Source organism: Leptidea sinapis, chromosome 39 (assembly GCF_905404315.1).
Source record: "Leptidea sinapis chromosome 39, ilLepSina1.1, whole genome shotgun sequence".
Lineage (NCBI taxonomy): Eukaryota > Metazoa > Arthropoda > Insecta > Lepidoptera > Pieridae > Leptidea > Leptidea sinapis.
Window position 1 is genome coordinate 2,607,347 of NC_066303.1, and position 22,571 is coordinate 2,629,917.

A 22,571-nucleotide genomic window follows, 5' to 3' on the forward strand; every position below is an offset into this window, starting at 1 on the left:
CATTGCTAATAATTATTAATATAACCCTGATTGTAGGAAAAACAAGTACCTTCTGGCAAGCCTAGCCCTGGTGTAAGTATGATTTTATTATAAGAATCATGAAAACTTGATAGTTAAATATATGTACATAGATAGATATTAGTGAATATTCTAGAAACTATGATTAATAATAAGAGTTCCCGGCCTCTCAGGTGAACGTATCAAGGGTACTCATGTGGTATCGTCCTGGAAACACCACTCGAGGAAGCTCATGATCCTCAGTTTGTTTATTTTTTATGACAATAAGGTGCGAGACGAGCAGGACGTTCAGTTGATGGTAATTGATACGACCTGCCCATTACAATACAGTGTCGTTCAGGATTCATTGATTCTTGAGACAGGGTATTAAGTCTCATTTGCCAAGTAATTTCACTAGCTACGGCGACGTTCAGACCGAAACACAATAATGCTTACACATTACTGCTTCACGGCAGAAAAGGTGCCGTTGTGGTACCCATAATCTAGCCGGCATCCTGTGCAAAGGAGCCTCCCACTGGTGTATGCGTTCCTTGAAATCCACACTGTGGAGGACACATTTAGATGGTGGGGATGATATTAAAGTTTCTGGCAAAAGCAAAGTTGAAGTTTAAGTTCGGGTGCAAATCTGGGGTTTTGCGAGATTAGTTAAAACAGTTCTTCGCAACTAGGATAGGAACCATCCGTCCAGATTAATCCGGACATATCCGGATTTTTATGACTCTAGTCCGGATCTTGCCCGGCTCTCTAACTTATTATATTTGTATTCATCCAAATGTTATGAGTTTTCTTGAGTATTCGAGGGTTTCGGATTCGGCGAGTCCACCTGAAGATGCCTCGTTTCGAATTGGTCTGAACAAATCTTAGCGGAATTACTCTCAAGAAAACTCCAGAACTCATGAAAATAAAACCTAATTGAATAAAATTTGTATGTTTTTTATTTTAGTGATGTACGAGTATGCTATGTCTTTGGGGCAAGATAATTTGTGTAAAAAGTGTTGTCAATATTATTAATATTAATAATTATTTTCCAGATGTTTGGCTACTGGGCTGAGACAGATAAAGGAACGGTAATTTAATTTGGAATATATTTGTTCTAACATAATTTTGTTTCCAGTAACATAATACAAGTAATTCTATTTTTAAATAGTTTGTCCATTGCTCAAATATAGTCTTCGAGAAAATCAAAACAGAAATCTGAATCACTTATTTATTCCCCGTGACAGATTACATGAAAAAAATGGCTTAAACAGTCACCATTATTGAAAACATTCATGAGAGAAAAACATCATAAGATTATCCCTTAATAACAGAAAATCATTACATTTTGTTAGTTTTTAAGTGATAACCCTCACTTCTGGGATTATTTATGAATGTATAATGTACTATCTAAATCTAAGTTGATCTAATTAAAATTTGAAATACAAAATTTTATGAACGATGCGGGACTTGAACCCACGACCTCTGGCGTTTCGTGCCAGTGCTCTGCCAACTGAGCTAACCGTTCGAGTTACGTATCGTCATAAAATCTCGTATGCTTTGTTCAACTCTCAGCAAGCTCAGTTGGTTAGAGCACCGGCACGGAACGCCGCGGTCGTGGGTTCCAGTCCCGCATCGTTCATAAAATTTTGTTTTTCAAATTTCATTTGTGTATTAATCCTAGAAGTGAGGGTTATCACTTGAAAAACATACCAAATTGTTTTGATCTAATATTTTAAACATAACCATGCAAACATAATTTTCATTGGTTTATATTCGTGGCGATATCACACAAATTCATGTCCAATATCAGAATGAGATTCCTTTAAGCTGACTTGAAGTTATAGTTAATTAATATTGATAATTGACTTCACAAATACAATAGCCGTATCTGTATTAATTAACTAATAACTCATTAACCAACTGTCAACAACAATTATAAATGGCTTGACACACTAACGGCCGTTCCCAATATACTATCTACAGATAGAGATAAATTACTTCCTTCTACTGTCAGTAATTAGCTGTCAATAATCTGAAGCTGTCCCAATATAGTAAAGTATTACGTTATTCAAAAGAATTGTTAAAAAACGTTTGTGGGGTAAAGGTTACTATAACATAAATGACTTTCTTGATGATAGATTGGGAATGGAGCGACCGCCCTCAGGCTATTAAATAATAAGTTTAATTGTACAATGTTACTTTGTAAATGTTACTTTATTTGTAAAACATATTTTTGATGGAAAAAAAAAGCCCGCTGAGTTTGTTGCGCCCATTCTTCTCAGGCCTGAGGCATTCATTTTGGAATGGGTGGTAGATTTTTTGACTTTCAATAAGTGATTTCACATCCTATTTTGAATAAAAATATTTGAATTTGAATTTGAATACCCGATAAGTCATTCTTATCGCCAGTTTACTGTTGCAATTTCTATACAAACTTGTATCCGTGGTAAGCTATAGGTCGTCCCACTGACAGACAGCGTGTACGGATAAGGTGATTTACCGTCGATAAGTTTATATATTATAAAAGTCAACGATAGTTATGATTTTTTATCTCAAGTACACAACCGGAGATAGACTGAATATTGGGAATGGCCATAAGGCTGGGTTGCAAAGGTCGCATCATATTAGCTGTTACAGTTACTGTTTAAGTAAAATTTAACGTAAACAGTAACACTAACTTTAACATAGACCGAATGTGTTGCACCATCGTATTCATTGGCATTTTTAAAGTTAAAAAGTGACATATTATAGTACGAGATCCCAATACTCGATTCTGCAGGAACGTGTTTTTTTGATAAAACTAATTTTGAATGAACGTTGAGGGAGTATGCTATGTATTATTGATAGGTTGCCCATAATAATTGGCCGCAATTACCTGATTATGATAATTAATTTAGTATAATTAATGTTCTATTATTAATTGCAGCCATATTATGTTTTTTTAACAAATGTTACGTCACCCCGTTAATCATTACTCATCCTCTCTGAATGTGGTCCTTTAAAAGGCATAAAAGGCATTTATTTTCTCAAAATTGATTCCTTTAGAATTCTTTTTGATGTCATTTCTAATAACTACTAGATACTACTACCGCTTCGGAAACAAATGGCGCTCTGAGAGAGAAGAAGCGGCGCAAGAAACTCTCCCAGCATTATTTTTTTGCGTTCTTTTCAATAAAAATATACAAAATTGTAGTCATTTCTATTTCTATAAAAAAATCACAATCTAGTCCCAGTCTGTCCGATCATTTAGATATTCAGCAGTGGAGTAATAAGATTTACGACAGAGCCATTTTTTTTATAAATCATTTAAATTTATTTATAGATAATGCCTGAACAGTGGCTGGGACTTTATTATAGAAGTGTGTTATACATTTACCTTAGAAGTGTAAACTTTTAATGCGTAAACGTATCTCTTTGGGAAGACCAATTCTTCAACCACTTGCTCATACGTCGCCATTGATCAGCTCTCTACAAAAGACATAATACGATTCATGGAAAGAATCAATGTTAGCAGTGATCCATAGTTAACAGTGGCTTACACAATAGATCACATTGGTCGTAGTAAAATAGGGATACCCTGATCTGTACTAAGGCCGCTTTATAAATCATAGGTCTTGCTCCCAACTCTTGCAACTAAAGTAGCTCTATAAATTTGTGCAGCCATTTGTCATCTATTCTTTGTACATTAAACATGCCTAAACCAACTCGAAATTATTTTTCCAAATATTGGATAATAAATATATGAAACTGCAATGGGGCGGTTAGGGACATTCCAAAGCTAATCATAAGGTTTCTGTTTTTATTGGCGCTTCTCAGTAATTAATAAAACGATTTTTTTTTTGCTAGCGAAATCTGCGACCTGGAACTAACCCACGAAGTGTAAGTTTATATTTGTTTAAGTTAAATGAACCAGCAATAGCTAACAATGTAGACCAGCAATAGCTAACAATGTCAACCAGCGATAGCTAACAATGTCAACCAGCGATAGCTAACAATGTCAACCAGCGATAGCTAACAATGTCAACCAGCGATAGCTAACAATGTCAACCAGCGATAGCTAACAATGGCAACCAGCGATAGCTAACAATGTCAACCAGCGATAGCTAACAATGTCAACCAGCGATAGCTAACAATGTCAACCAGCGATAGCTAACAATGTCAACCAGCGATAGCTAACAATGTCAACCAGCGATAGCTAACAATGTCAACCAGCGATAGCTAACAATGTCAACCAGCGATAGCTAACAATGTCAACCAGCGATAGCTAACAATGTCAACCAGCAACAGCTAACAATGTCAACCAGCAATAGCTTACAATGTCAACCAGCAATAGCTAACAAATATAAATATGTGTATCAATAACTTTTTCATATAACCTGCATTCAAAATGCAAGTTTCAATTCCCACTGCCACTTCAGTTTCGCAACCATCGGCTATGTCGGTGACTGGAATTGATCTCGCAGGAATACTCCAAGTATAGTCCTCTCCATTACCCTCTGACATCTTTGAGCCTGACTGTGCCTCGTGTCAGCCAAGTCCTATTCCAAACACACAATATAAGTAATCAACACACCTAAAGAAGTATTCGCTCCAAATAGGGAAAAGAAACCGTCGACGGTAATGGCACGCAACTCAAGACAAAATGGCCGAATCCGTGATATTATTCTCTTTGTCTTTAGATTCTTCATATTTCCTTGTTCTTGCAACAAGTGGCAAGATATTCAGAGGTAAATGATACGGCCTGCCCATTAGGTACCATCGACAAAATTGGCTCAAGACCCACTTTGCTGGTAATTCTTTTAAAATCATAAAAACAGTTGGGTTGCACGATAAATATTGTATTGACAGCTGGTTGAGTGTCAATGTCTTATCTTATATAAATGATATCAGCTAGTTAGGAAATCTATGTTCAAATGAATTTCAATGAATGAAATTGACATTAAGGTGGGTCATGATTAAATTTTTTCAATAGTGCAATACAGTTTAGGTTTCTTCTTTATTATTTATTCTTTTCTGACCCTAAAATTCTGATCTGTATTACGATTGCACACATTACATGGTTTACTTTGAGAAATAATATTTAAAGTCTCATTACCCTAGTAAGATCAAGGAACTTGCTAACAGACGTTCAGCTGGTGGTAATTGATACGCCCTGCCCATTACAATGCCGCTCAGGATTCTTGAGAAACCACAAAATTATGAGTGGAACTACAAATGCGCTCGTCACCTTGAGACATAAGATGTTAAATCTCATTTACCCAGTAATTTCACTAGCTACGGCGCCCTTTTGGGCTTCAGACCGAAACACAGTAATGTTTACTCATTACTACTTCACGGCAGAAATAGGCGCCATTGTGGTACCCATAATCTAGCCGGCATCCTGTGCAAAGAAGCCTCTCACTGGGTAGGTAGTATGATCAGTCTCGTTACTTTCTCCGAACACATCATTAATAAAGTTTTTATTCTTTTTCAGCCACAATTTTCACCCGGAAATTTTCCAAGTGTAAGTCGGTGTTATAATAATTATTAACTATCGTGGATTTTCCGGCAAAATGTTGCATATTGTGGACAAGCAAAGCTTACTGTACATGATCTGAATAGTGGCGCTCATCCAGCCCAGATTTAAACTGCTTGAGCTCAAAATGGTCAGTAGTGGAATACGTAATGAACGATGATTAAAAATAACTAAAGAGTATTAGAAAGTGTTGGGCACATCGTTTGACGGACAGATGGCCGTAGTGGCAGTAAAGTCCTCGAATGGCGACCACGTACAGTGTTGGTAGGCCCCCCACGAGATGGACCGATATTCTGCTCATGTTTGCCGGAATAAGTTGGATGAGGGTAGCCTAAGATTGATCGTCGTAAAAAAAACGAAATGGAGAGTGTTTGGAGTTATACCTTGTACCTAAACAAGGCAGTAAAAAACTTTAGAGAAGGCATTTACTAGCTTTCTATCCACATATTCCTAGACAAACAGAATAAAGATGAAGAAGAAGTATGTTATAGAATACCGGTGTTTTTAATTCTAATCAACTAACATATATTTACTTTCAGGCAAACTATGCTCCTGGAAATTTCCCACATGTAAGTTGGTTTCAAATCATAAACGTTTGATGAACTGTTATAATGCCTACTACTCGGCTAAGTCGAGTTAGTAAGTCTTTTGTGGGGCGATGTATATGCCTTTACAACAAGATCCCAGAAAATGTTCAAAATGAAAGTATTACGTTATTCAAAAGAATCGTTAAAATACGTTTGTGTGGTAAAGGTTACTATAACATAAATTACTTTCTTAATAATACCACAAATTGGGAATGGAGCGACCGCCCTCAGGCTACTAAATAATAAGTTTAATTGTACAATGTTACTTTGTAAACATATTTTGTGATGAAAAAAAAAGCCCGCTGAGTTTGTTGTCTTCTTCTCAGGCCTGAGCAATTCATTTTGGAATGGGTGGTAGTTTTTTGACTTTCAATAAGTGATGTCACATCCTATTTTGAATAAAAATATTTGAATTTGAATTTGGACAGTTTTTCACTGAAATCTTAAAACCATTGCGTGGCGTTGTGATCAAAGCGAGGTCAAAACACAACTGAACGAAAACTGCGTAATAGTCATGTAGGCAGAGTTTTGCTTCAGACAATTTTTAAGCGTGATTGTGATTCTAATTGTTTTAATCTACGTCCATGATTTTCAGTTAGTTATTTCTGAATGTCAGCTTTTAAATCATTCATAGTTGGTGGCTTGTTTATTAGCATCAAACAATAGCTAGCGTAGTCCATAATAATGATACTGGGAAGAGATAAATTGATTACTACGGCCGTTTCCAATATTCAGTCTATCTCTTACTTGAGATAAAAATCGTAGATTTTTCTGTCCCAGTAACTCACCTTATTCGTACACGCTGTCTGTCAATGGGACGACGTATAGCATACCAGCGATAGAAGTTTATATGGATATATTCAATTCACGCGTAAGTCCAATATAAGGCGATAAGAATGACTTATCGGGTATATAGGGACAGCTTAAGATTATTGACTACTTATTACTGACAGTAGAAGGTAATAATTTTTCTCTATCTGTAGATAGTATATTGTAAACGGCCGTAAGGGCAACGCTATGACATTCCTTTAAATCAATATGAACTTTTACGTTTACTTGAGCAAGGTGAAATGGAAATAAGTCATCATTAATCTCTAAAGTTTTATGAAAAGGTGTAAAAGTATTTTAAATATATATGAACAAATTAATAAATAGTAGTCCTAACAAAACTAGAATTCTTCGTGAATACAATAAGTTAAACGATACTAATTCAGTGCTTGATAAATTATATGTTCAGTAGTGGGCTGGTCAGGTTTTTTTTATGAAAATAAGGGACGAGACGAGCCAGACATTTAGCTGATGGTAATTGATACGCCATGCCCATTACAACGCAGTGCCGCTCAGGATTCTTGAAAGACCCCAAACTTCTGAGCGGCACTACAACTGCGCTCGTCACGTTGAGACATAAGTTGTTAAGTCTCATATGCCCAGTAATTTCACTAGCTACGGCGCCCTTCAGACCGAAACACAGTAATGCTTTCACATAACAGCTTCACGGCAGAAATAGGCACCGTTGTGGTACCCATAATCTAGCCGGCATCCTGCAAAGGAGCCTCCCACTGGTAAAAGGAAGGTATAAGGAAAGCGTTATTAAGCACTTAGCTGGTACTCCATCTGCATTAGTCAAATAAGTAGTTTTTCTTTTTTTATCTCTTTTATTTCAATTAATAGGTTTACTTTTTAAATTGTAAGTTTTTTTTGTTTGTAGCCACAGTAGTAGTTTTATTATTCAAAAGCAATTATTAGGGAGTTATTTTCTTAATTTTTACTACCACCATAATTGTCAAATATTTTAGAACAAAAAATTGTAACATAATTGAATGGAGTTTCGATAAAAGGATCGACCCGTCATATTTTAGGGAAGATAACGGACAGACAAAATTACATTATGTACTTAATTACTAAAATATGAAATCGTTCAAAGCAAAGTTATTACTAGCTTTGAATTAAACACATTCTACAGAATGAAATTTTCTCATCAATCACGTTCTATACTTACACATATAAAGACATCATTCGCAGTCTGATAGAGGAACGGTGTGCTTAAAAATATTGTAAGCACATTTATTGAAGAAGGCGTTACTTTGCGGAAATCCATAATTATACAAATGATTTGAGTTTGCTTTAGTGTTAATTCCGCCAATATTTGTGTTTAAAATATTCGACACGTGAGTCTAGTGCCAGATTTTGGCGAGACAACACGTCCTGAGGATGCCTCGTGTAGAGGTGAAACATTGGCGGAATTAACACTAAAGAAAACTCAAATAATTTGTATTGTAAGCACACTTTTCTCCTTAGGCGTGTGTCAAGTGTCACTGTCCGAATCAAATTTGAACTGAATTAATATTTTACAATGCTGTTTATTGACCAAGAATATTTATTACATAGGTTATTGTTTCTCAAAGAAATAAAATAACGTATTTTTGCTTTTATAGCCAAACTTCTCCCCGGGAAATTTCCCATCAGTAAGTTGACATTTAAGTTTCTACATACATAATTTATAAACTTATTTACTTTACTAACCGACTTCAAAACAGGAGGTTTGCTAAGGTTGCAATACTCCATATTTTCTCGACACTAAGGCGCCATCTCCACGAGCGGCGAATCGTTTCGTAGCGTCGTAGTATCACCGCGGTGTGGCATCGTAACGTGGCACTTTTGTAGTAAGCACAACGCGTCGTCAAGGAAATGCGGCGATTCCGTTACGAGTCGTCGCGGACACGCTGTGATTCCATCACGAGTCATGACGATACGAGGGTGGAATAATCGCTCGTTCGTAGAGATTACCCGACGATAGAAGTGCGAATTCGCGATTCTCTCGCTCGTGGAGACAGCGCCTAAGAAGAAAACGTTAGCAGTAACTTTTCCCTAAAAATTTTCTCAACTATTTTCATAAAATAATATATAACCAAGCTGATATGTGCCTCGATCAGGACTACTACTGTGCAAAACATAGACTTACAATATACTAGCGACTAGCGTATAACCAAACAAACAAGAGAGAAGAAACAACATCAAGCTAATCTATCGTTCCTGTAACCGATTTAAGTTGACAAGTCATAAACAGTCAGCCACAGTTGGCATTATTCACAAACACATTGACAAATCAAAATTGATCACCCATTATCGGGCTGTTAGGTTGTCTATGCGCTAGTATATTATAATTCTACGACTTGGATAATTAGTACATCTAGAAAGAGTCTCTTGCTGTTAGGCAACGCATGACAACAGGCCAAGTTTATTAATGTTGTGTGCATGACGGGTACGTCTTACACTCGCGATACTTGAGTCACTTTTTAAGTGAGCGTTGCTGAAATTAGAGGTTAACAGTCCGCCGCAATTTTGCCAACTTCTTCATAGCTGGCTAAACTATCTATACGTTTTAATTATCCATGTTATTAATCGTTATTATTACGATACGATACGACATTCAAAAAAAGCGCGTACACCCCTTAAAGGCCGACAACGCTCCTGTGATTCCTCTGGTGTTGCAATAGAATGTGGGCGGCGATTACTTAACACCAGGTGACCCGTACGCTCGTTTGTCCTCCTTTTCCACGAAAAAAATTAATCGTTTTGAAAAAAACAACCTTAGAGTTTCTAACTCATTCTTCTCTAACGAAATCTGCCATCCGAATGAGCTGTACGTAAAAAACATTACATATTTCTAGTGTAATATGATTTACCTATGAAATAAAAATATTTTCGAATTGATTTGTTCACACCATGACAAGAAATCTGAATGTATTTAGAAGGCTTTTAAAAAAAACCGTCGTTCTGCATATTATTTATATTGTAATTGTTTTATGTTTTTAGTTAAATCGTAGGCCGCCATACGGCCAAAGCCAGCCGAATCCTGGCGTGAGTATTTTTTTTTATTACTAATAGAAGTACTATTACCAATTAATTTATATAATTATTATGTCCAGACGACTGACATAGTACAATGCCTACTGAGCTAAAGATCCCGGGTTCGAATCCCGGTAGTTTCAAACATTCATAATATCTGAACAAGGAATTTTTTCACAGATGGGTCGCTGGCCAAATATGGGTCAACCAAACGTTACTACTTCAGCTCTATTTTTGTATCTCAATATATTCTTGATAATGTAATGTATGTTCATAGGCACATAAGTGAATATGCCAGAAACTGTCATAACCATAATGTTAACACCAGGAACAGACATAAACTGATGATGCCTACTACTCGGCTAAGTCGAGTAAGTAAGTCTTTTGTGGGGCGATGTACATGCTTTTACAAGATCCCAGAAAATGTTCAAAACAAAAGTATTACGTTATTCAAAAGAATTGTTAAAAAACGTTTGTGTGGTAAATGTTACTATAACATAAATGACTTTCTTAATGATACCACAGATTGGTAATGCAGCGACCACCCTCAGGCTATTAAATAATAAGTTTAATTGTACAATGTTACTTTGTAAATGTTACTTTAATTGTAAAACATATTTTTGATGAAAAAAAAGCCCGCTGAGTTTGTTGCGCCCATTCTTCTCAGGCCTGAGGCATTCACTTCGGAATGGGTGGTAGTTTTTTTTTTGACTTTCAGTAAGTGATTTCACATCCTATTTCGAATAAAAATATTTGAATTTGAATTTGAATTTGAATTTATGTATTTACACGTTAATCGGCTTGTTTTGGTGCTACACTGTTATGTAAGGTGACACGGAGTCCTTATTTTTTTACTAGTCCGTGGTTTATATTATAATTACTGGAACGCTGTTGATTACCAATAAATAAATCATAATAATGAGCTACTAGTATTTTTATCTCCAATTACCTTTTTAGCCAAAATTCTTCAACTACTTGTTTTATTGATAGATTCCTCCGAGAAACACCTTGGACTCCACTTTGAAGAAATATGCTGTAAGTTGTTGTATCGTTATCATATCGAATGCAAGCAATTCTTGTAAATCTATAATAAAAATTAATGCGTTTCTATGTTTCATATCATGAAAACTGAGGATACGAGAAGGGTATATTCTGAATTCTGGTATACCTTCTGAAATACAAAATTAAGACAGCTAATATTGTTATGTAATATATAATTAGGAAATAAGCTAAAAAGGGTTTTTAAGCTTCTAAGTATAAATTTCAAACAACACAAAGACTAATATTCGAATAGAAATCGGACAGAGTAACGTACTAACTAGTCAACGGTTGCAGCGAAAATGTGTCGACGCGTCTTCTCTCGCCGCGCCCACATGGGCGCGGTGGGGGAATGCTGATCAGGACTTTTCGTCCCCTGCAGCAAGGATCACTCGCCGCCCGTTGAAACGAGCGGGTCATTGGGGGTGAGAGTCGTTGCTCTCTGCGGTCGTCTTCTTTAATTTATGGTATATATGTTGGGGGAGCCGATGCCCCCCTTTGTGGTCATCTTTTTGGAGCTGAAGGAGTGCCTGTTCCCTCAGCTGAGATCCGGTGATTGTTGCCGGTTTGCGCGGGCCTTGACGATCAGCCCCGAAGAAGAGGGAGGGTGATCAGCCGAGCCGCGCGCAAACACGTCACTCTTCATCCTCGTCCCGCACGAGATCGCGTGGGTAGCGGCGGCTGTCAGGTGGCCGCGCGTGCCAGGGGGCCAGATCTCGCAGATGATGGAGATCGGACAAGTCGGCACGCGCGAACATGTTGACGGCGAGACGACGAGTGAAGTCGTCCAAGCCCTCGACTTTTAGGTCCCTCTGGATTGTTTGGTTCCTCACGTACCATGGTGCGCCCGTGATGCGGCGGAGGATCTTGTTCTGCAGAACGGTTTGCAACCTTTTCCGGATAGTTAGATTCACGAGCGGGTACCATGCAGGAGCGGCGTACGTGAGTCGGCTGCGTAGGTGGGTCTTGTACACCAAGACCTTCACCCTCAGAGGGAGGCTTGAGGAGAGCACTGGACGAAGTAAGGCCATCGCGACGTTTGTCGACGCGATGGTCTTCGTGACGTGCTCGTTCATGTTGAGCCGGCGGTCGATGGTGACCCCGAGGTACTTTACCGTCGGGGACCACGAAATGTCCTGTCCGTTTAGCTGCAACCTATGCTGGCCAGTGTGCACACACCCAGTCGCGAGCGCCTGGGTTTTGCCAACGTTCACCGATATCCGCCACTTCTTGAGCCATTCTGGCATCGTGTCCAGCTGGCGCTGCATCTTCACGGAGAAGGCGAGACAGACAGCTCCCTTGCGGTACACCAGCAGAGATAATCTTGGAAGCTGAAATTGCATCCTCTACCCTTACTCGAAACCGACGGTTTTCAAGGAAGTTGGCGACTATCCTCACCAGGCGGGGAGGTGTCGAGGTTGCAGCTAACTTGTGCACGAGTCCAGTATGCCAAACACGGTCGAACGCCTTCTCCATGTCCAGGAATACTGCCACAGCTTTCTCTCTTTTGTTGAGAGAAGCGGTGAGGGTGTGCAGTACCCTGGACAGCTGGAGCGTGGTGCTGTGTTCAGCGCGAAATCCAAACTGTTCTTCCCTTAGATCTATGTAGGGTCTTAGGAGTGACAGCAGAAGAGATTCGAATATCTTAGACTGGGTCGCCAGAAGAGTGATGGGCCGGTAGCTATGTGCTAGTGCGGTGTCTTTCCCCGGCTTCGGGATCATAATGACGAGGCCTTCCTTCCAGATATTTGGAAAGTACCTCGAGCGCAGGATGCCAGTGAAGAGTCGCGTCATCGCCGCGATGGTTTGACGCGGCAGATGGCGCAGGGCGGCGTTTGTGATACCATCCGCGCCCGGGGCTTTTTTGGGCCTCGTCCGAAGGATGCAGCTTCTCACTTTAGTTGGGGAGAAGAACAGCGCATCTTCTAGTGCCTCTACCGGCCGTTCTAGATATTCGGCGACCTCTCTCTCAAGTACTGTCACGTGCTATACGTCGTCAGTTGGATTCGCCTGGAACTGGCGTTCAAGGTGTTCGGCGAAGATGTCGGCACGCTCTGCCGCTGCGTATCTCAAGGCTCCGTCAGGATGACGCAGCGGGCGAGCTGCTAGATTTGTGATTTGGCGGCACAGACGATGAAGAACTGATACATCATCTGCGGCCTCGCCAATCGTTTCCTCCCAGCTCTCGGCGGCATCCTCTTCGAGCTTCTTCTTGACTAGGCTGCCCAGCCTATTAAGACGAGTCTTGAGTGTTGGGCATCTGGTCAGCTTAAAGCTCGTTTCTCGAGGATGAGTTGCCGCAGTCTTGCAGGCAACTCTATCTTTCTGGACTCGGTCTCCTTTGTCGCGGTGGCCAGCGACCGCTGGATACTCCCCGTGAGGTCCACGGCGAGGGCTTCGACGTCGGCAGCTGTCTCTAACTTCCGGGATGGAGTGTTGGCTGTCAACTCTTCCGCGAACACCTTCCAGTCAGTGACCCGGCGTGATGGTCGTGATGGTGCTCGCGTTGCGGTGGCGGTTATGGTAAGAAGGACTGGAAGGTGGTCTGACAGAAGCTCATCGATAATAGTTTCCTGAGTCAGCTGGCAGTCCAAGTTCTTGAGGACAGTGAAATCAATCACATCTGGAAGGTATTCATGGTTGTCCGGGTAGTGGGTTGGAACCTCCGGGCCGTGGACCTCGTATCCGTGTTGTAAGGAGTCGTTAAAAAGTGTTCTGCCCAAGGAGTTCAGGTCCCCGGCGGCGAGAGTTGCTTTCGGGGAGTTAAGTAACTGTCGCACGTCTCCGGGGACGAGCCTTCCGTTTGCCGGCCTGTAAATGGCGAAAATGCGCAAGTCCTGGCCGCTGATCTGGAGCTCAACACCGAGGGCTTGTAGACTATTCAGGTCCACCATCTGGAGCAGTTGGTGAAGCAACCCCCTCCTGACGAGCTCGACCAATCCCCTGTACGGACAACGCTCGCCGACTTCATCCTTGCAGTAAGTGATGAAGCCTGAGACCCGAAGTGTGTCCGCCCTCGACATCAGTGTTTCGCTGATGAGGGCGATGTCTATGTTCTGGTCTCGAAGGAGGTTCTTCAGCAATGGCAGCTTCTTCTTAATGCCTCTAATATTCCAATGAATAATTCTCAGCGAGTTGTCCATTTATGCGGTTATTATATCCATTAGTTTGTTCATCCCGCTGAGGATGACTGAAGCCACATCATCTTCCTTTTGAAGTGCAAGAATGACCGTTTGGAAGATCTCCATAGCGGCCTTCATCATTAGGTCTTTCTTGCCCTTCATTGGCTTCTTTGTGGCCGTGGTTTGAGGCCTTGTCCCGAACCTGGCCTCTTCATTTGCCGGCTTCTCATTTAGGCTCCTCTTTTCCTTCTTTTTGGCCTTCTTCTTCTTTTTCTTTTTGGCCCCAGCAACCGTGGGTGGTGCTTGGCGCCTGGGTATCGCCTCGTTTGTCGGGGCCATAAGGCTTGTTGCCTCCTTAGGCTGCTCCACCGCTGGAGCTGGCTCCCGGGCTGGCTGGGGGTGCTTGGCCTTTTTGCCAGTCTTGGCGATTGGCCCTGCTTTCTTATTTCTTAATTCTTCCTTGAAAACAGGGCATCGAGAGTTGTTTGCGGGGTGAGGACCCCCGCAATTTGCACAGGTTGCGGGTTCCGAGAGTAAGCGGGGGCAGTCCTTCGCTGTGTGTTCCCCACCGCAACGCACGCAGGCCAGTGGTCTGTGACACCCATGCGATGAATGACGGAACTGCTGGCACCTGTGGCATTGTGCCGGCCCCCTCTTTGATCTCCAGGCTTCGAATTTTACATCAGGCGTATGCCTGTGTATACAGTAGCTCGTTAATCTCAAATATGCCGGGCGTAAGATTGGGCGTCCTCTTCATTATTGCGAAGAAGATACAGCCCGGACGCCCTTGTCTGGCCCGTATCCTCTTCACACATTCGGGCTCGAAGCCGAGCCCGCCTAACTCCTCTTCAATTTCATTGGGCTCAGATGTCGCAGGTAGCCCTTGTATTGCGAACTTCGCGCTTTTCTCCGCCGGCAGCGAATAGCTGAACCAAGAGATAATACTACTTTTCTCCAGTTCGCTTAGGTATCTGTCGACGCTAGGGAGACGTCGCCTTTTATAGACGTCTTCACTCTGTCCACCTGTCTCTGTCAACACAATTTAAATAACTACTCACTACAAACAATCAATACGAAAACGGACAGAGTTTCTGAGAGATGTTCACAGTCCGACGACAAACAAGGAACGAATAATCACCAACTTTTCTGCTACGGCTGTAAGTGGGGAGAGGTGACGTCACGTCTTGAAAATTTTCTTGTGTTTCTATGAATATAATATTGGATTTGGTCCGGCCGTACCAAATCCAACCATGTGTTAAGCCTATAAGACTATTCGTATGAAGGTCATTCCACTTTATGTTAATACTATTTAGATTAATAATACATGTTCGAAGTAAATCCAAAAAACAGCATTATATTATAAATATTGCTTAGTAAATAAAATGAATTGTAATAAAACCATGTGTTGCCTTTAGTAAGGCAGTACGCGGGTGATTATTGATCGGGCCGGTCCTAGTTACTATTAACCATTACAGGACCGGCCCGAGTAACCATTTCAATCATTATTATTTATTACCAATGCATAGTAGAGATGCAGTACGCGAGTAACCATTGGTCGGTCCGGTCCTAGTTACCATTAACCATTTGTCTATAACCATTACAGGACTGGTCCGAGTAACCATTTTAACTATTTTAACCAATTAATAGTAGAAAACCGCGTACTCACAAATAGAACCATTAATTATAGTTATTTACCAAGTATCATAGATTAATTTAGTATCTTAAGTAAATAAATACTTTTACCATAAAACCAATATACATATATCTACCCCTAAGTGCACCCCTTTTCAATACATTTTTCTTTCACACAGGCCTTAGATGAATTTGATAAGAAAATGTCACCGCTTTATAAAACACAACGGGACTTCATGAACCTACCTGATGATGTGAGTCCAAAGTGAATCACTAATATTGTAAAGACAAAGTTTACAATATTTATTTAGATAACCACGTCATATCCTAGCTGTGTCTAGGCTAGTTGCTGTGAGACTCATTCTTTTTTAAACTTCATATTCTACAGACTGGCTTTTTAAATAAAACACTTTTTAAAGTTTTTAAACGCATGTAATTGTAACTGTGTTTTTACAATAGTTTTTGCGTAAAAGTTACATTTTTGAATTAAAACTTCTTTAGAATCGATGTGATTTGAGACTCGATGAAACGAAAAAGCGATACGATAAAGGTGCCATTGCCAGCTCTTATTTATAAAAGTATTATTTTGGTTAAAACTATGATTTCTACGATATGGATATTGTATCCGAGGTTCTCGAGGGTGCAGAGAACGAATATGAGATCATTTTTAAATCCAAGATGGCCCCCGCGCAAAATTATGATTTCAATATGAATATCGTATCTGAGGTTCTCGAGGGTGCAGAGAACGAATTTCGTTTCATTTATTTCATTTAAGTATTATTAATTATAATTACATACATTGTTCTTGGTGCCTTATTTAAATTTACAGAGTCAGTCTCAAAAACAGAAACAAAGAGGCACCTTTAATGTGTTAAATTCCTCTGTATGGCTCACTATTCATTTGTTATTAATTCACACATATTTTTTTATTATTATTTTAGCCAACCCGACGTTTCCTGACCTTTCCAAAGCACGCAAAATGTTGCCAAAAACCATCTGTCAACAGCAAATACCACCTCCGAGGCAGCAAATGGCGCTAAAGTTTATAATGACCAATATGACAAATACTATCTAGACTATCTGTCAATCGCAGTCCCCCTGAAAACATGCTCTAGGTTACGAAAAGTCGAGATGGCTAAAATAGATAATAATAACAACCTTTTTTTAAAAGGGTTTTATTTAAGTGTGGAACACTCGCGTTATTCAAAGAAAATACGAAAATAATTGTTCTTTTAGTTACGTTTGAAGTCGGTTAATTATAGTTTGAAATTGATTTATTTTACATTAATTTAAACCCTGGTAGCAGAGGATAACTTTGGCTATACCTTACCTTAATGATATTATTATATTTAATTAGATATTTAATTAAAAGTTTATTTTAACTTTCGTGAGATATTAGTTACTTTTTATTATTTAAATTGGCTTTATTCGCGATTCCTTGGTGTTGGTACCGACTAGTTTTGGACTATTCGGAGGTCCTTCATCAGGGTGAGTGTAGTGATAGTTGGACACATTTACTATTTTGTTTCTTTTATTAAAATGTAACCTTTATAATGTCAGCCAGACTAAAAATAGTGCAGCCAAAGAGATTTTATTACAAGTTATGTTTTTTTTTATTAAAATAAGGGACGAGACGAGCAGGTCCTTCAGCTGATGGTAATTGATACGCCCTACCAATTACAATGCAGTGCCACTCAGTATTCTTGAAAAACCCAACAATTATGAGTGGAACTACAATTGCGCTCATCACCATGAGACATAAGATGTTAAGTCTCATTTGCCCAGTAATTTCACTGCCTAAAGCGCCCTTTACATATTACTGCTTCACGGCAGAAATAGGCGCCGTTGCGGTACTCATAGTCTAGCCGGCATCCTGTGCAAAGGAGCCTCCCACTGGTAAATACTAGTGAATACATACTTTGCGAAAAGAGTTCCTCCTCGACCTATTCATTATGTATATGTTAATTTAATTAATCATACCTATATGAAATAATGGTTATGTTTTGAGTTAGAATAAATTATGGTTGAAATCTGAGTGACATTTTGTTTCAGCTGCCTTACGAAAACCGTCCACCATCACTTATGTTTGTAAGTTTGTTGTTTAGATAATCTAATAGGACTATTCTAAGGCTGAGTTAATCTTATTAGCTGTTATTGTTACGGATTAAGTCAAATTTAACGTTACCATTACTAATTAATTTCAAGCTACTTGAATAATTACTTAAACTTTTAATGAAATACTTCTACTTTAAATCAAATTCTTTAAAATAATAACTTTAATTAAATTAATTATTTCATTTCATTTCATTCACAGACAACGCCGAATCAAAGCTCGGAGAATAAGATTCCTTCGGTGGTAAGATATTAATAGGTGATAATTTCATCACACAAAACAAATCTTACAACTATATTTACAATACTATGATTACATTCAATTAAAGCTATCATTACGGGGAAGCGTACCAAAAATACTGGCAGCATTTCCACGTTGGATAGCTAGGCTGATCCGTTAACCGAAATAGCTGCCAGCGCTTGGGTTGCCATTAGCCCTATTGAGGCGAGAAGATAGTATTTGTACATTTTCCGTGCCTCTGGGTCCCACGGGCCAAGTTTCTCGACACCAAACGGCACAAAGATGTAAGACTCACTGAGACCGACATATTTGAGACGCTTGCTGTCTTCTGCAGGCGAAGCAGCAAGATGCAAGACATTATCTGGCGGGAAATTACATTAACTATCTCTTTGTTCTCTGTGGCTCTCTGGCAGCATCATATTGAATGTCCAGGTCCACGTCCGCGCCGGTATTAAGGTAATAAATAAACCAGACTATTGCGATCTATCGCAGGAGCAATTATTTGACGTCTATGCGGTGCATCTTGTTATAGAAAATATATTAAGTGTCGGAATTTATCACTCCAATCTCACTGATGATACCACTTACTTAAAACTATTTGAGAAACTTTTATCAAAAATATATGTCGAAGGCCTTGATGCAATAATTTCAGCAAAATACCTAAACGGCGTCGACCATCTCGTTAAAAGTTGCGTAAAACGACTAAGCGAGTCCGTTTGTATTTAACGAAAACGTTAGCGATTGGCTGGATTATTTAATTACATGTCATCTCTAGTTTAAGATCATTGAATATCGGCCTGATTTTAAAATCCATCAATCAATCCTGAATTTGTTTTTCAATATCGAATCTCTAGTTTAAGATTATTGAATATCGGCAAGATTTTGCAATCCGTCAATCAGTCCTGAATCTGTATTTCAATATCCAATCTCTAGTTTAAGATTATTGAATATCGGCAAGATTTTGCAATCCGTCAATCAGTCCTGAATATGTATTTCAATATCTAATCTCTAGCTTAAGATTATTAAATATCCAGATTGAATTATCCGTCAATCAATTATGAATCAATTATATTTATTCCCAAGCCATTAATAAGAATTAGTCATTTCACAGAGAGTTTGAAAAACGAGCACAACAAAATATCCCAAAGTCCAGTTATAGAAATGCCAAAAGCAGAAATTGGATTAAAATTATTGTCTCCGCTATTCGAGAATTACGATAGAAAGTATCCGAAAATGGGAAAGTTATGTTAACAATAAGCTTATACTGACTTCGAACTATTTTTATATCGGCCTTATTAAATGACATACGGCTATTGAGCGTATTGTCGCAATAGCATAATTCTACAGGGCCCTAAAAAATTACTCAGTATTTCATAGAAAACCAATGTTCAGTTGATGGTACATATCCTTATCTACGACAGGTCCTTGATAAGGGTTTGAATCTTAGATGTGACAGTCTTTGTATTTGATCAAAAGCTTTTTGCAGGATGATTTTCGAGCGCCAATCCAGTGGGTTCCAATGAATTCTGTAAGTGATTTTGTAGGCTTATTTTAAGCCACGACTTTACATATCCATCATTATTTAATTTAAATAGATGTATTTGTTCGAATTCTAAATACTTATTGTGAGTCCGGTTTGCATGAGTACTCAACTTTCACCACCGGATATTACGTCAAAATGGAAAATTCCACCCACATCATGTGTGTCATTCTACAACCACGCGGCTTGTGAGATATTTCTTGCCTCGTACAGCCACTTTGTGGAATTAATTACCGGCTCCAGTTTTCCCAAATAAGACTAAGAGAACTTCAAGACTAGAGTATACTCACTATATGCGATAAACTCAAAAACTACAGAGTCCATTGGGAAGTTTTTGACTTTATCGCGTTCAGACAGAAATATGTGGCGTATGTTTTATGATATAGTTGGATATTTAAATTTAAGTGCCTTTTTTGTAGAATTTGACCAGCGATGGACTTGCGAGAGTTACCGTAAGTAAATACTTTTAAAATGACTACTTAAAAAACTAAAAGTAAGTAAGTAACTTAAGTAGAACCAAACAAACTTGTAAGAAATAATTTTCAATGATTTTGACTTAGGAAATGTTATAAGCAAAAAAATATTATTTAAAAAGGCTTGGGCACACGCCGATATACGCATTATTATTTATTTTTATGTTTTTTGTCGTGTCGTAGCAACGAATGATCAACTTTTAGCTATGCGCATGTTTAAGGACGCGCCTTGGTCTTTGGCACAAACTTTGGCAAAAGTGTGCAAAGTTTCTAATCAACCCAACGTTTTCAAGGGGTTCAAAATCACATTCAAAGACATGTAGTCTTTGAACACCTTCATGCAATTTTATTATCACTCCCTATGGTAAATAAATATATTTCTATTCTACACTTTTTTGTTTGAATGATACAAAATCTACCATTTAACTTATTGACAATTTATGATGAAGGATCACAAAACGGGACAAAACCTCCAAATTAAAGTAAATGTAAGTATTAATGTAATAATTATCATCACGAACGTATGTTTTTAATTACTTATGAAAATTAAATTTAATATAACTTAGATCATCACTGCGTTATGTATCTATATCTTTTATATTAGTTAATATACTACAAGATGTGAGAGATGTGAAATGTGAGAGGTAGAGACATGACAGTGTATTGGCAGAGCTTAAAAACATTACAGGAATAGATGAAACGTTAAACACTGCATATACTAAAATTACTGCAGAACATACCTTCTGTGATTATAGTCACTGAAATTGGCTTTAACCTGGATGGTTTTGGATTGAAAGAGTGAGAAGCAGTTAGCTAATTTGTGGGTAAGCTAGCGAAAAAGACGGATGAGTTACTACCCTGAAAACAACAGAGGAAGGGTACTAGTATGATAAAGTATTGCTAACGAAGTCTAACAGGTCTGGCAGGAAATATTTTAAAACTACTGCATCATAATGTATCTGTTGTTACAACACAAGACACCAGTTCGCTCTCACCAGCGTTTTAGAGAAAATGTATAAGTGGTTGAAATATTTTTCACTCCTTGGTGCCTTTCTGCAAACTGTACCAAAAGTAAACAAAAATTTAAGGAACACTAGTACTGCAGTTGACTTGTTTTTTCCAATTAAAATAATCTATTAAAGAAGAGGCAAATAGTTTGCTGAGAGCTTATAAATATTATGAAACTTATTGGAATAGCGACTGTCGCTTCATTATTGCAATCTGAAGGTTGGTGTCGTTTATCGTTACGCCGTCAGAGTTTCGTGGTACAGGGCACCAGCTGTTGACAAGCACAAGACTAGCGTCCGTCGACCTTATCTACCGGAAAAAATAATTAGTGGGGATAACAACAGATCGATTTTATTTTTCTTATTAATTCTTGTCATCTATTAAATTGGAAAGTATATTGAAGATATATCGTAATATAAAAGTAAAAGACATAAAATATTACAGGGAACAATCTTCGTTCCAGTTATAGACAAGAGGCTCGACCATTTGGGTATAACCGTAAGTCAACAATTTGATTTAAACTAATATTCAATCATACAATCAATCAATCAATCAAATCCTTTATTTATGTATTACTTATTGACATGTTCTTTTTACTATATTAATATTAAATAAATTTTATAATTCAAGCTTGAATTTGTTGTACTTTCGAAATTTTAAAGCATGTTGCTAGAAATTCTAATATTTTTATTCAAAATAGGATTCAAAATCACTTATTAAACGCCAAATAAGAACGGGCGTAATAAACTACGCCAGTTTCTTCTTTTTTTTAATAAAATTTCGTTCAGTTTATCATTAAATAGCAAGAGGTCGTTCCATTTCCAATCTTTGGTATCATTAAGAAAGACATACCTATGTTATACATACATGCAATATGCCATAGTTACCTTAACTATTTTTCGTTCATTAATTCTTTTGGATTTCGTAACACATTAGTACATTTTTTTGGAATCATGTTATAGAACCGCATACATCGCCCAACAAGACTTACGACAGTTCCCAATATACTATCTACAGATAGAGATAAATTACTACCTTCTTCTGTCAGTAATTAGCTGTCAATAATCTGAAACTGTCCCAATATACCCGTAGAGTCATACTTGTATCTTTTTTAATGATACCACAGATTGGGAATGGAGCGACGGCCCTCAGGCTACAGGCTAATTACTAACAAGAAGCCCTAAAAGTTTTCGTATGGGTGGTAGTGTTTGACGGTCAATAAGTGATTTTTTTTATATTATTTTGAATAAAAATATTTGTATTTGAGTATTCAATTAGGTTAAAGACACACTTATGAATATCAAAGAGTTGATCTTTAATGAGAATGATTGGCATTGCCACTCTTTTAAATCAACATTTAGAATTTCAACAAAATTACTCAAACGTTTTGACTTACTTGTATAAGTAAAAAAAAAAACAAGATAAAGAAGTGATAAAAATACTCGAAAGAGTAACGT

General features: G+C 38.4%; 1 protein-coding gene and 1 non-coding gene across 2 annotated transcripts in view; one reads left to right on the forward strand and one right to left on the reverse strand.

Annotated features, from left to right (window-relative positions):
- LOC126976042 (uncharacterized) overlaps window positions 1-21,639 on the forward strand; it is a 144,064-nt gene extending 122,425 nt beyond the window's left edge. Inside the window, exons 10-22 of the mRNA XM_050824184.1 lie at window positions 3,844-3,876; window positions 5,471-5,500; window positions 6,052-6,081; window positions 8,535-8,564; window positions 9,916-9,960; window positions 10,939-10,983; window positions 15,920-15,994; window positions 17,793-17,828; window positions 18,055-18,096; window positions 19,580-19,621; window positions 20,053-20,085; window positions 20,556-20,594; window positions 21,559-21,639. Of these exons, the coding sequence (XP_050680141.1) occupies window positions 3,844-3,876; window positions 5,471-5,500; window positions 6,052-6,081; window positions 8,535-8,564; window positions 9,916-9,960; window positions 10,939-10,983; window positions 15,920-15,994; window positions 17,793-17,828; window positions 18,055-18,096; window positions 19,580-19,621; window positions 20,053-20,085; window positions 20,556-20,594; window positions 21,559-21,639 (561 nt within the window). The remainder of the gene's footprint in view (window positions 1-3,843; window positions 3,877-5,470; window positions 5,501-6,051; window positions 6,082-8,534; window positions 8,565-9,915; window positions 9,961-10,938; window positions 10,984-15,919; window positions 15,995-17,792; window positions 17,829-18,054; window positions 18,097-19,579; window positions 19,622-20,052; window positions 20,086-20,555; window positions 20,595-21,558) is intronic.
- Window positions 1,450-1,522, reverse strand: Trnaf-gaa (transfer RNA phenylalanine (anticodon GAA)). Its single transcript has one exon. It is a non-coding gene; the product is annotated as a tRNA-Phe (tRNA).
- Window positions 21,640-22,571: the final 932 nt, after the last annotated feature.